General features: G+C 33.3%; 1 protein-coding gene across 1 annotated transcript; it reads left to right on the top strand.

Moving 5' to 3' along the window:
* The first annotated feature begins 12,769 nt into the window (after positions 1-12,769).
* On the top strand, positions 12,770-14,276 carry LOC131054448 (U-box domain-containing protein 21). The gene has a single exon (XM_057988963.2). The coding sequence runs from the start codon at positions 12,871-12,873 to the stop codon at positions 14,086-14,088; it is 1,218 nt and encodes a 405-aa protein (XP_057844946.2). The 5' UTR covers positions 12,770-12,870; the 3' UTR covers positions 14,089-14,276.
* Positions 14,277-14,536: the final 260 nt, after the last annotated feature.

Here is a 14,536-nt window from a genome sequence, read left to right as displayed (position 1 = left end):
GTTATTTGATGTAGGCATATAGACTTTGAAGCTCTGTGGCCTACATTATCCAAGGTTGGAGTTGACAAATTAGGTGTACCAGTATAATTTTCCAAACAATTACAGGTAATTAGACTTGCATCATTGTCGCCTTCGCCTTTAATAATGTGACAAACAGTTGGTTGGGAAATGTATTTGTGGATAATATCATTCAACAATCCACTAGTTGGAGAAGGACTTATTGTGCTTGTCTTTTCTAGTGCTGGGGAAAATGGATTTGATGGAAACAAGTCTAAAGTATTAGTTGACAACATGCAGTCACCTTCTTCAATCTGTTGACTAACATTGTCAATGTCTATGGTACTATGTACAATGGAATTAGCATACATGTCTGGTTTACTGTAAATAGATCCTCTAGACATTGGGCTACTGAGATGGCTAATATGAGGACAACGAAAATGTGAAAATAAGCATCAACTTGTGCAAATATTATATTTCCCTTGCTATCTCTGTATTTTTCTTAGCTTTCTAAAACCCCTTGATACAAATCCATTAAACAATGACCAATGCAAAGAAGTAGTAGAATATTACTATATTGCAGGCCAATAATGTAATGAATAGAGGAGTGTCCTTTATTGTCATAAGCATCACAAATACGATGCACATCTCTACAAAGAGAGAAGCCATTTCTAATGGAAAGTTATCGTGATAGATAGGGGCAACCATTGTTTTAAATTTTATAGTAGTCTACTACCATGTGCACATGGTATTTTCATGACCTATACGAAATGTATATGAGTTTAGTAATTTGAATATGTGTCTTCTTTAACAATAGCATAATGAATATCAATGTAGAAAACAAATTTCTTGTTGAAAATTTAAATGAGGAGTATTTTGATTAATTTTTGGTTATGCCTATAGAACTACGTTATATCTACAATGGTAAGTTCATTTTTGTAAACAACACTCAGAATATGCCAAGATCATTTATTATTGCGAAGATTTTTCCACTGACAATCAAAATACATTTTTCCTACAATGCTAGGTTGAGTTTCAGTAATATTAAATTTGTACATCAAAAATAAAGAAGTGAATTGTACCTATATTGCTGAAACTTGAAGCTAGTATTTAAGCTGATTTGCCTTGAATTTAGCAAATTGGGCTAATTTGAACACTACAATACAAGTAATCGACATAATGTGTCAGAACCTTGTTCAATGTAGTGTCGACTATTTTGATTTGCTTCTGATTTTGAAACAAAAAGAATATTTCTAAGTCATTGTTGGATTTAATTCTGCAAAAAAGAACTATTAAATTAAACAAACATTTGTGGACATAAGGTCTAACTATCTCTGCAAATATTTTTCACTTAAGTTGTGATCTTAAAATTATATACGATATATTTTCAATTCAATATAACAAAAAATAACTTTTTTTTTTTTTTTTGGGTAAAACATAAATTTGTTACTTTTTACTTGGACAAATAGATTATTTCTTACATGTTTGTTGTATGTACAAATAGATGGCTATATTAATTTCATTGTTGTGAACAAAAAATTAATTTGATATAATAGAATTATTTTTCTTGTTATATATATTTTTTCAATATATTACTTGCCTTGTTTTGGTGTGGTATAATTAACTATTGATTTCATAGTGAATATTGCATTGTTCTAAGTGATTGGGTACTCATATATTTCTGCATTGCTATTGTTTTTCCCTTGTTTACTGATTACAAATCTGATATATTAAGTTTACGACAAGCACAATTCATGATTACAGTGATCGATTTCACATTTTGACACACATACATCTCAAATAGAAATAACAATGACAAATTTAAATGTATACTTGCTTCTGAAAATGTCTTATGTTTATGGCTAAAATATATTGATAGTAGTAAACATGGGAAGACATATAGCTTTTATAGTAAAATAGTAAAGCATAAACATAGGTGCATGACAAAGATGTGCATGCAAATTAAGAAGACACTTGTGAAGCAAGTGTGGGAAATTTAGTTGTAATAGGAGGATGAAGAGGAAGATGTGTGTATAAGAACATCAGTGCCTTGAAGACATTTGATAGCTTTCTTGTGAGATCAGTGCCCAAATGCTCACCATGTTCTTTCAAGGCATGTGTAAAAACCAGCTCACAATTATTGTTCACTGCAACTTTTATAGCATTGTAAACACAAGAAGCTGCATCACATAGTGCTATTGTGTTAAGCGAGAATATACCCCCCAAAAGACCATTATGGTTTCTTGTATCATAAGAATTGATAGCGACATTGTAACCAATCGATGGTGTGAAATAGTCTTGAATATATGTATTTGCAAACTTTTCCACAAACTCTGGGTCCTGCACCAAGTCCATGCAATTTGACAAGAAACAACACATCACATCACTGTAGTAGACTAAACTAGAAGCATTCTGCAAGAATTCTTCACCTAATATTGTCCTTAGAGACGCTTCAGTGGAGGGAGAATGGAAACGAAATATGTGTGCCATTGTGGTTTATCAATTGGCCCAATAATTGGACAATCCCATTTCGGTGGCGGAATATATATTCGCTTATTGGTTGGCACAGTGTACATTCTGTGATAATATGTAAATTCAAGTAGCATAAGCATAATTCAAGTACAATTATTTTTTGGAAAAAAAAATTGTTTTTTTAGAAATCTTTATCTCACTTAAACAAATGTGCCTATAATTTTTTTTTCATGTTTAATAAATATTAGTGAAAAATTTGAGCATTATATATTACTTTTAATGTTTTGAAGCAAATATCAATGTTATTGTTCTGAGGTCTCAAATGGGAACATGACAAATGTGTTAGGTGGAAATGATGAGACAAGTGACTCAATTTAGGATAAAATAAAGAATTTATTTTTAAAATATCTTTGTATGAAAGAAATTAAAAATATAAAACATTAAACTAAATTTAAATGCCATGCATGTACAAATTTTACCATTACAATTTTTTACTTTTTTTATTTTGTCAAGTATTAAAGTTTTATGTTTTCTATATGAGCATATTTGAACCAATACTTTTTATAAGTGAACAATGCAAAAGAACAATGATTATATAAGAAATTCACCTTGCACATGTTTGAAATGTTTTCTATTTCGTAAGGCTGTCTGGTTGGGGACAATATAGTGGTATTAGAGCCAGCTTCTGAATTATGACAAGAAATTAGGGAAAAAAATCTATAGAACATCTTATGGGTTTGGTAAATCAAATGCAAGATGTAAGTAAGAGTTTTAAAAAAATCTTGAGGTAGTAATGAAAATATAGAGCTCATGTTTCACACAAGGCAATCCTTAGCCTTGCGGGAGTTTGAGGGTGTACTCAAGCCTTGGGAAGAAGACATCATTTGTTATCAAATGTAGTAACTGATCATATTGTGAGTTGGTTGCATTCCTTGCTTAATCTAAGCCAAAAGTGGAAAGGCAAGATCATGGATTTAATCACAAGCCTACGCAAGGTTTTCAATCATATAACAGAATATTAAACCTTAAACTTTGGTCAAGGTTTTTTTGTCAAAAAAAAAAACCATGTGATGTGTACAGTTTATATGTATGGCTGATGATGCATGTTGTACGACATAGTGGGGAAAAATAATAGTACTGGGTAATGGTGTGGCAATTATATAATTGGCACGATACTTTTTTTGTTTTTTAAAACAAAAGGCCTAAGCCTGTTAGCAAAAATAGAAATATGAATGATAAAATGCTAGAGATCAACACACAATGATAAATACACAGAAATATAGATGGAACTGCAGAACTCTCATTTGAAATTGCAAGTATAATAATATGGGGGTGCCACAATACAAGCTGATAGAAACTGATGGCACAGTCAATAATAGTGTTGAATTTGTATGCCAACCTTGGGATAGTATAGTGACGGGTGGTATGTACTGAAAAATGTCTAAAATCCCTGAAGAACTGTTGACAAATCACTGATTTCAAGTGTGGAGTAGAGCATAAATGTGGTGTAGCAACATATAAACTTAAAATGCCAATCACAACAACTAAATTAGTGATGTTAACTAAATTTGGTAAATCTTCTGGCAATTATAATCGATCAAGTACTCCACGAAGTTACAAACTAAAATCTTTAAATAAACTAGTGCAGCTGCGTTGTAGCAAACAGAAACTAAAAATGATTTCAAATCTTCAAAAATTTCAGCACAATTGTGATTACCAGATGAAATCACCTCTAATGAATGAGAGAGTTTTTGTTTTGAAATTCAAATATGGAAACCAAGAGTTTCGTCCTCCGGACCTCCCACACCAAGGGTTTTTGTCTTTGAATATTTTAAACTTCAAATTGGAGGGAATAGCAAAATGATAAAATCAAATGATTTGCTTTGAGCAATGCTTTTCTTTTACAGTTGTCTTTTGGGCTTTCTTTTGAATTTACTTTTTTCCTCTAGGTATTTAAAAATACTTTTTAAATTACCAAAAGCACTTTTTGAATTATTATATGCTTTTTAAATATTACATAGGGCCTCTAATCATATTTAAATTGCTCTTTTGACAATAAAATGATTGGGCCCACTTAAAATATTTTATTATCCCCCTAATTTAATATCTTAATGTACAAGAAATAAAGAATAGGCTACGGGTCCTCAATTAGTTCCTTTAAGTTTAGTTCTAAAAAGGAGACATGACAATGGCCTAGGTAACACATGAACCTAGGACCTCCCCTTGAACTGCCACCGGTCCTTGATATTTGGTTTGCATATAAATCCAACCTTGAAAACTGCTCATTCAAAACTCACGGAGAGTTGAGGGCAGATAGCTACCTAGCTTTAGTAACATGTCATAGGACATGAACAAGCAAGAACTCAAACCTAGAACCTCCAAGAAGCACTGTTTGGTACTCTAACATTGAGCCACCAGCCCTTCACAAGTTTGAGCTTAGTCCAAAGCATATTGAATCTCCCAATAAATTGAACCAATCAAAGTGGTTACAAGTTATTACTTATTACCATGAAAACAAATGCACAATTATAAGAACTCAAGACTCATTTATTTTTTCACTAGTTCTGATGTAGAAATATGCATCTGTGAGGCCTCACCTCGACTCAGTCTGACATTTAGTGGATTTTATATTTAGACTATTATGGATACTTTATTTTGATGCATTTTGAGACTTAGAACTTATATGATTTCAGGATTTGGATAACATTGCTATGATTTGATGATTTCCTTATATGCTTTATGAGATAGAACACTACATGATTGTTAGATAGGATGATAATTGCAATGATAGATGTCATTATTGAATTTGCAGGACTTTACTCTGAATATTGAACTATGATGTATGGTTAAGTTTATGTGAATTGGGATGAAATTGCTTATGTGAAATTGCTTGATAAAAGATGTATTTAATCTGTGCAGATGAAAATTGTATGCAAGTGATGATGTGTGTTGTTATTCCTTTGAATTAAATTATATGTGGATATTTGAAAGTACTAATGTGTAAATTGAGATGCGCAGGAAATTTACCATGTGACCATGGAAAATTACGGAGAACCAAAACCTAGACTTATGTATGTTCATAAGCCAGGGTTTGTCTATTTGGAGAGACAACACCCCGTTTGTGTTGTATTTTATTCGTAACGGTATATGCTGCATGAGTGTTAAGTGTTATTTAAATTTATTGTGTAAAAACCACAAGAGACAATTTCATGTTTTATTTTTGTAAAAGTGTTTTATTTGTGTCACTTGACACATGTGTGGATTTAAATTTAAATGTTTTATTTTGTCTCTTGGTGGGAAAGTGTTTAATTATAGTTCTTCTTAAATAAAATAATGTGTTGTCATAAATACTTTGGGAATATAATATTTGGGGTGGTCAACTTATGTTTGACCCGAAAATAAACTTCAGAGGGGTTTAAAATGGGTTAAAAGAACACCTAGGGGTAGTTTAATAGGGTTTCCTAAACCCCATAAGGTATACCTAGGGGTTAGGGGTAATTTTAGGCAAGTTTCTACTTTATAATGATCTTTTTAATGCTTTAAAAATTGGCTTTTTTGAGTTGTGCGAAAATTGAAAAAATTAGAAGTTAAATCTAATCAAGATTTTTCCTTTTGGAATGAGAGTCTTTTTGCATTTTTGCTTTCTTTCCTTTTTGGTTTTTAGAAACATGTGAGAACTCAGAGAGTGAGCTTCTTAAGCAAGATTTTTGAGAATTGGAGGGTAATCACCCACTCTCCATTTTTGGAGACAAGAGAAATTTTGAAAAGAAAAATAATGTTATGGAATAGAAAAATTGATTAAGGGTAGAAGGAAAAAGATTCGTGGATTGGGCAGCTCTTCCTCAAATATCATAACACCTTTGGGCAGATTAAGGTTGGTTTCAGTTATTCATTTTAATGTCTTCTTCTTGTTTATGTCTGGAAGTTTGTTGGTGTAAGAAATCTGTGTTCTTGAATGTTTGTTAGAAAATCTTTTGGTAATTTTGCATTATGGTTTGTTTGTGTTTTGGGAATTTTCTCAAGACCTCTTACTCTTGGGAGAGAAGAGGATCTTGTGGGTGGTAGTAGTGACAACCCTCGAGTGAGAGACTCTCTTTTGAGAGCGATCACAAGGGATCTTTGTGTGACCCTTGTTGCATGGCCTGTTTGTGCAATGGGGGTCATAAAGAGGGATATAAGGCTAGAATGCCTTTGGGGGGCATAAGGAATAAGAGGTTGAGATTCTTGATATAATTATTGTGCCATGAGGTGGCTTCTTGTTTATTTCATACTTGCAGTTCTCCTCAGGGTATTGGTCCACTACCACCCTTTTGAAAAAGTTCATCACCAAAGTGTGGTGCTGTGAAGCCAAGTTGGGAATGTGTCTAGAAAATCTATATGTATTTGCCTTCTATGTGTTTTCCTGTTTGTTACCCGTCTAGGAATTGGTTCTCCGAGCTCAGGGGTGGCTACCAGTTAGCCTAGGCTGGGAGGTGAGCACTCCGTGGTCATATATGTGTTTTCTATTATGCAGGAAAGTCAGGAGAAGAGAACAGGAACCTTGAAAAGACACAGAAGATTATTGTTGAAGATACTTGAATCCAGTTGCAAATATTTGTATAAATTTGTTATAGAAGTATGCCTCATTCATAGAAAAGAGAAGCAAGTTGTAATTCTTGAAAATAGTCTTGAAGTTATTGTTGTAGCTAAACAAAGGAACATCCTGTAAAATTTACAGATTACCTCAGAGTTGTAAAAGCTTGTTTTATTTCTACTTCTGATTTTTAGAAAAAGAAAAGCCACTTTGAGTTGCATGCAAAAGCTTCTTTGTATTATAAAAAAAAAATTAGTTTTCAATTAAATTTTATCTATATTTCTACTTGTTGAAAATATGAGTTTATTTTTGCTGAAAGATCTTATGTATTTAAAAAAAAGGGAATGTTTAAAGTTATTGCTTAAGTAGTTGAAAAATCAATGAATCTATTTATTATAGAGAAGTATATTGTATTTCCTGAAATGTATTTCTAAATTGTATTTCTAATTAGTCTTGATTAAAAAGCTTAACAATAGATTTTGCTTCATTCATTTATCAGCAATTAGAAATAAATAAACAAAAAAAAAACTTAAGTCTATATATATATATATATTTGAATTAACATAATGCTTTTCCTTTATTAGTTTTGTTTAAAATTTGTGCATGTAAATCTTATTAAAAAAATATATATATATTGGTATATTTTTCACCCTTATATCTTTATGGATATAAATATATATATATATATATATATATATATATATATATAATATATTTTAAAAAAAAAAAATTAAAAAAAAAAAAGGGGAATTTGGGTTCCACGCGGGCCCCACTGTGTGTACGCACAGTGAGGGCCATGCGGCACCCACTGTGTGAACACACAGTGCGGGCCGCTCGGCTCCCACTGTGTGGACACACAGTGGTCGGCCGCGACCGCCACTGTGTGGCCACACAGTGGTGTGAGCCGCTAGCGGCGCCCACTGTGTGGACACACAGTGGTGCCGCGGCGCCCACTGTGCGCCCACACAGTGGTGCCTCGGCCCTCCCCGTCGCCTTCTTCGAAACCTGCAATAAAATAATGGCCGCCGCCTTGGGGTTTCGGCCCTGTTAAAAAGAATACTCAGTGGTTAAAAAAAAAGGGATTAAACCCTAGCCCAGGTAGGGCTAGGGTAAATGGATTAAAATAATAGGTTAGTTCATAGTTATTAATATATTTATTAAAAAAAAAATATAAAACCCTAATTAGGGTTGGAAAGCGAATTAACTATTATCTTGGGGAGATAATTTTAAATGGATTAAAAATAATGTAAAATTATATATATATATATATATATATATATATATTCTGGTTTTAAAGTGGAGAAAGTTTTAAATATTTAAATGTTTTTTTCTAATAGAGTTTTTAAACATTTAAATACTTCCGTATATTTACTCATAGGAAGTAAGAAGGAAAGTGAAATATATAAAACTATAGGAAGAAAGCCTAGCCCTTATAATTTTAAATGTATTTAATGAAATAAATACTTAATTTTGTCCTGGTTAATTTAATTAGAGTATTAAAATTTTAAAATGGATGTTTAGACTATATGTCTTATTGGAGATGGAATTAAACTCCCTCTCCTATTTTCTTTAGCATGTTTGATTGAATAAACCTAATGACTAGGTATCTCGTGGAGATAAAATTAAACCAATTAGTTTTTCCGCAATTAGAATTAAACAAATTATCGATGCTTGATTCATTTCAGAATTAGCTCGAACATAATTATGGAAATTTCAATAACGCTTGTCGTGTGAGTGAACTTGTTAATTAATTATGTATGTTTTTTTTAAAAAAATTTGTTCCATTTTTGCCCTAAATTTTGGGCATGACAGCATCCCACAAGAAAATCGTTTGAAGCAGGTTTCACAATTCATAATCATAACTATTATAAACATACAAAATTTTGTCAACACTCATGACCCAGTGCACTTTGTCAGTTCTGATGTAAATATCAAATGGTTAACCACAAAATTAGAAGCAGTGACACAAATCATAACTATAAAAAAAGCTACACAATTCATCGAAAAAGTAACAGTGCTTGTCTAGCTAGCCATGGTTTAGTGGGGAAGGCTTTCCAGGATTATTACCCAGATGCTAAAAAAAGCCCCGCTAGATATGCTCTCCTTGTTAAAAAACCCTATACTGAGACAAGTATGATGAATACAAATCCCTCCAACATGGCTTCTAAACTGACACTTATTTAAGCTTGATGGTCCATTCCCTTATACAAAAAAATTAAAAATGCCAAATACTCACAAAAACTGTAGGTGGGAATGGTTTAAAGCTATAAACATAAAAACTAATACATTTTTAAATTTTTTGTCAAAACTATTTGGAAAAAAATGTGATGCAAAAATAAAAAACACCAGATGACAAAATTAAACATATAGGCCTATCTCATGAATCACGACCATAATGATAGTTAAACTAATCACCATAAAGCCCGAGATTAAAAAAACCAAGCCATGGTTAGTGTCAAGGCATAACAAAACTAGCAAAACTTATTCCCCTGTGCTTTTATTGCTCTGATGCAGATATCAAAATCTCCATTCAGAAGTTGCAGGCCTCAAGGCTCACAATAGTTTTACAAATCCTACCTACATGACATTGTCCATTTCATCGATAAAACCAAAACTACTCCTTGTCCAATCAGTCATGGTCTAAGTGGCAAAACGTACCAAAAGTATTGCCACAATGAGAATACAAGTACAAGCCCTACTACAAAATGCACTCCAGGTTAAACAGCCTAAGCTGCAAAGAATTCATGACTGAATAGGTTTTCACAAGATCTGGTAATCAGACATTCAGACAGCAAAAATTCAGGTGTAGTAGTTTTCGCGAATCACAACCATGTGAATTGCAGCCATAAAAACACTTGCATGATTCATCAATCTAGAACTGAGCTTTGCCTAGCCAGACATAGTCCTCAGTAGCATAAGAAACAATCACCAGGTGGCAATCAAGGTTCGTGGGTTCGATTTTTGCATAAATTAACAAACTTAACCAAATTTAGCAACAAAAACAAGCACACAGCAAGCTCATTATCCCGCCCCTAAGAATTTGGGCAGCAGAGCATAGCCATGGAAATTGACACGATATACAGGTTACAAATGCCTTAGATCTGTAAGAAGATTCTGCAGCCAGCCTCTTTGGTGGAGTTTTGATAATAAAAATTACTACAACTTGAACTTGAAAACAAGATTAGCTTTATCAGATGGATTGTTGGATCAAATGAAGTCCACTACTCTAAATTAAGCGTTTCATATCATTTAAACATTGCCCAAAAGATTACAAACAAATGTATCAAATTTAGCTGCTAGACAGGGGATCTATAAGCAGATTGTCCAGATCTATAACAGACAAGCGAGACGTTGAAGAACTCAACAAAAAAAGAAAGTGGAAAACAAAAGGTAAATATATTGTGGACAACTAAGAAAATATAGACAAATCTGCTATATGGTTTCATAGTACTTTGAAAGCATACCTTTTTTGATCTTCAAATACTAATATCTCTGTCCTCAATACCTAGGGTCCTCAACAAGCCTGCAAATGTGACAATATTACTTTAGCCTATCAAGCACATATGAATTAGAGGTATACATAGAGGAACAACTTCAGAAGAAAATCATTTTACCTAAATCTGTAGCAAAAACCACAAAGCAAGGTTTGCTACTTGATGGTTTCTGAAGTGGGAAGACAAAAAGAACAACCTGTGGTTGTGCTCAAATACAAAGGCCACAGAAGCTGATAGAGGTAGATGAATGAACATTCTAGACTAGACAAACCATAATTAATACGATAACCATAATTAATACTATTGAAACAGTTCAATGCATTAAAGACATGCCACTTTTGTCAAAAATACTATTAAATCTCTACTGAATTAAATCTCATTTGTCAACGAACAAATCTTACAATATAATATCTTATATTTTTGGTATATTTTATTACAGTTTCGTACAATTCAATAGTAGAATGCACTTAATATATAGAAATTTGTCAAAAAAATCAATTAAATATACATTGAATGTGGATATGGCAGAAGGTAAAATATGTGTATTGTACTTCTATGAATAGTGGAATGCATTCAATATACACACAATTGTCAAAAAAACATTAAATATGCATTCTATTTGTCAACGAAATACATCCCATCATATAATATTTAATTATTTTTTAGTGGATTTCATTCAATGAAATAAGATTTGAGAAGATTTTTATAGAATTCAACGACCTTTTTACATTATGGAGGAGACAAAAAAAATTATTGTCAATACAATATTGCCTAATAACTAAATAAATTAAATGCAAAAATACATTTTTTGCAATGACTGTTTGCAGAAAGGACCAATAAGAAAAGAGGAAAAAAGTATTTAAAGAATTTAAAAAAAAGGTGCCTTAAATTTGACTATACAAGTTTGAAAAATATAAAAAATACAGCCATATGATTGGCTTTCTTTAAAAAAGAAATTCATTGAATGAATGCATTAGTTATCTTGCCTATCGGCAGGAACTAATAATATGATAAGCTTTCATCCATGACAAATCTACTAATTACATCATATTAAAGTGATGGCAAATCGTCTAATATACAAAGACAACTATAAAAAAATCTATACAATGAGGTCAAACCAAAGCAACAAAATATATCACTATTCATCTATGACAATTCAAATCTACTAATTACATCTTTATGTCTCTAAAATAATAATAAAAAATTATTTACTTTATTAATTTTTAATGTATAACACTATTTTATAAACTATTCATTTAAAAAAAAAACAATACCATAAAATCAAAACAATATGATAAAATTTCATCCATGACAAATCTACTAATTACATCATATTAAAGTGATGACAAATCGTCTAATGTACAAAGTGATGACAACCATAAAAAAAAATCTATACAATAAGATCAAACAAATGAAACAAAATATATCACTATTCATCTATGCCAATCCAAATCCACTACTTACATTTTTATGTCCCTATCATAATATTAATAAATTATTTTTTTATTATTTTTTTAATGTACAATATTATTTTATAAATAAAAATAAGACACTATTGATAAAAATAAAAATAAAAGTCAATGCCATAAAATCAAAACAAGTGACAAAATTTTTAACTTTCAAAGTGATGACAACTATCAATCCAATATATGCACAGACGAGTGAAAAAAACTCGCTTTCAAATTCTTTTTCGACTTTCGGTGACAAATTATAAGTTTATTCAAACCTAATGCCTATCAAATTATATATGTACACGTAAATATTAAAGCTTATTTAACTTTAACCATGCCTATCTAGTGCCATTAAAATAAAGTGTTTTTTAAAATTGTATTCACACGGGAAATTCCCTAAGAAGTAAACAGGTTCCTTCCCTAAGAAGTAAACAGATTCCATTTGTTTGCCCCCACAGACGCGGCAAAGCGTGATTCATACCTGTGTGAGCTGTACACGTGCCACCGGCCAACCGGCATTCATTCCGCTGTCTAGAACGAACGCTTCAAAATCCTAAAAACATGTCTGAAACGTCATTCGACAACCCATTCTCCCGGTCAACATTCAACGTTTCTTATTTTATCTTCCACGACCCGGTCATGGCGCTCTAATTACTGGTCCGCGTTTGAACGTGCAGGCACCGCGTTTGCCTTCAAATTCCACCTCATTCTACAGTTCCCCACACGCCACTAAAACTATATATATACAAGGCCTCCCTTCAATCCTTTATTTCCATTCTCCCAACATAACATTCACCTCAATTTGGCATAGAGAGAGCGAAAAATCGCTTCTTGCATTAAATCTCACAACTTTTTTCACAGGCAGGGCATATATTTGGGGACAATGAAGGGACTGGATGTTGAGGTAACAGTGCCGACCTATCTGAGATGCCCGATTTCGCTGGAGCTAATGAAGGATCCTGTGACTCTCTGCACCGGAATTACTTACGATCGACAAAGCATTGAGACCTGGTTAGATTCCGGCAACAATGTCTGCCCCGTCACAAATCAGATTCTGCATACCCACGACGCAATTCCAAATCATACTCTCCGCCGGTTTATTCAAGATTGGTGTGTTGCCAACAGTGCCCAACGGATTCCTACGCCCAAGGCGCCTCTTGATCAGGCCCAGCTCAGTGCAATTCTCGCAGAGATTTCGGCCGGCGAGAAGGAATCGATACGTAAGCTGAGAAGACTGGGGAAGGAAAGCGAGAGGAATAAAAGATGCATTGTTTCGTCAAATGCATCTTCTGTTCTCGCATCAGTTTTTGCCAAACACAGCACAAAGGCTTTGAATCGGTCGCAACAGGCTTTAGAGATTTGCGAAGAGGCTCTCGGGGCCCTGGCTATCACTTTTCCCTTGAATTCTCCGACCCTGGATTTGCTCGTCTTGTTTAATCCCATTTCGTGCCTTGTTTGCATTCTTCGGGAAAGTAATCCAGAGGGGAAAAACAGCGCTGTTGCGCTTCTTCAAGAAATGGTTTCCAAGGATAAGTACAGAGACATGATAGGAGGAACAGATGGACTAACGGAGGGACTAGTGGGGCTTCTGAGAGAACCCATATGCCCAGCGGCTACAAAAGCAAGCCTTGCGACTATTTACAACATTGCTTTGAGGAAAAAGTACAGGAGCAAAGTTGTACAAGCAGGGGCTATTCCTCTTCTGGTGGAGATGCTTGTACAGGCAGACAGGGGCATTTGTGAGAGGGCATTGCTGGCGCTTGATATCCTTTGCAATTGCACGGAAGGCCGATTGGCTGCATGTGGCAATGCTTTGACTGTAGCAGTGGTTGCGAAGAAAATATTGAGAGAATCAGATTTGGCGAGCCAGCTGGCAGTTTCTATTTTGTGGAATATTTGCCAGAATTCTTCTGATGGTGGAGCTGTGGTGGAGGCTGTGCATGCAGGCGCCTTTGACAAGCTGTTGGTGTTAATGCAGGTGGGATGTTCTGATAGAACTAAGGATAAAGCAACTAAGCTGCTCAAACTTCTCAACGCGCATACACATGATTTGGATTGCGCGCACACAATCCATATGCATTTTGTCAAGCGTTCTTACTGAAATCTGGCGTGATGCCCATAGATTCTGTTAGACAAATTTTTTTCTGTAAATTATACTTGGATTCTTTTTGGGACGCTCTTTGAAGGGCACACAGTTTCCCTTACCAAAATTCTTTTGTAGCTAAAATTTTATACATTTCATCAATTCTACAAAAATATAAAAATACGATTCAAGAAGATTGTGTTGGACATGTTTTTTAAAAGCTTGGTTGCACCACCTGCGTCTAAATTGTTAGGTTCAAGATTTTTTATATTTATGTGAAAAAGACGGGTGATAGAAAGAGACTTTTTTAGAAAAGACATGTTTGCACCACCTGCTTCTAAATTGTTAGGTTGAATTTTTTAATAGATATATGTATAGTACGCATGACAAATAATAATTTTTATGAAAAAGATTGGTCATACAAACATATATTTCTAAAATTTAAATGGAATCAAATCCAAACAAT

The sequence above is a fragment of the Cryptomeria japonica genome, chromosome 10, assembly GCF_030272615.1.
Source record: "Cryptomeria japonica chromosome 10, Sugi_1.0, whole genome shotgun sequence".
NCBI classification, from domain to species: Eukaryota; Viridiplantae; Streptophyta; class Pinopsida; order Cupressales; family Cupressaceae; genus Cryptomeria; species Cryptomeria japonica.
The sequence above is the reverse complement of the archived record's forward strand: the minus strand, read 5'-3'. Positions and strand labels throughout refer to the sequence as shown.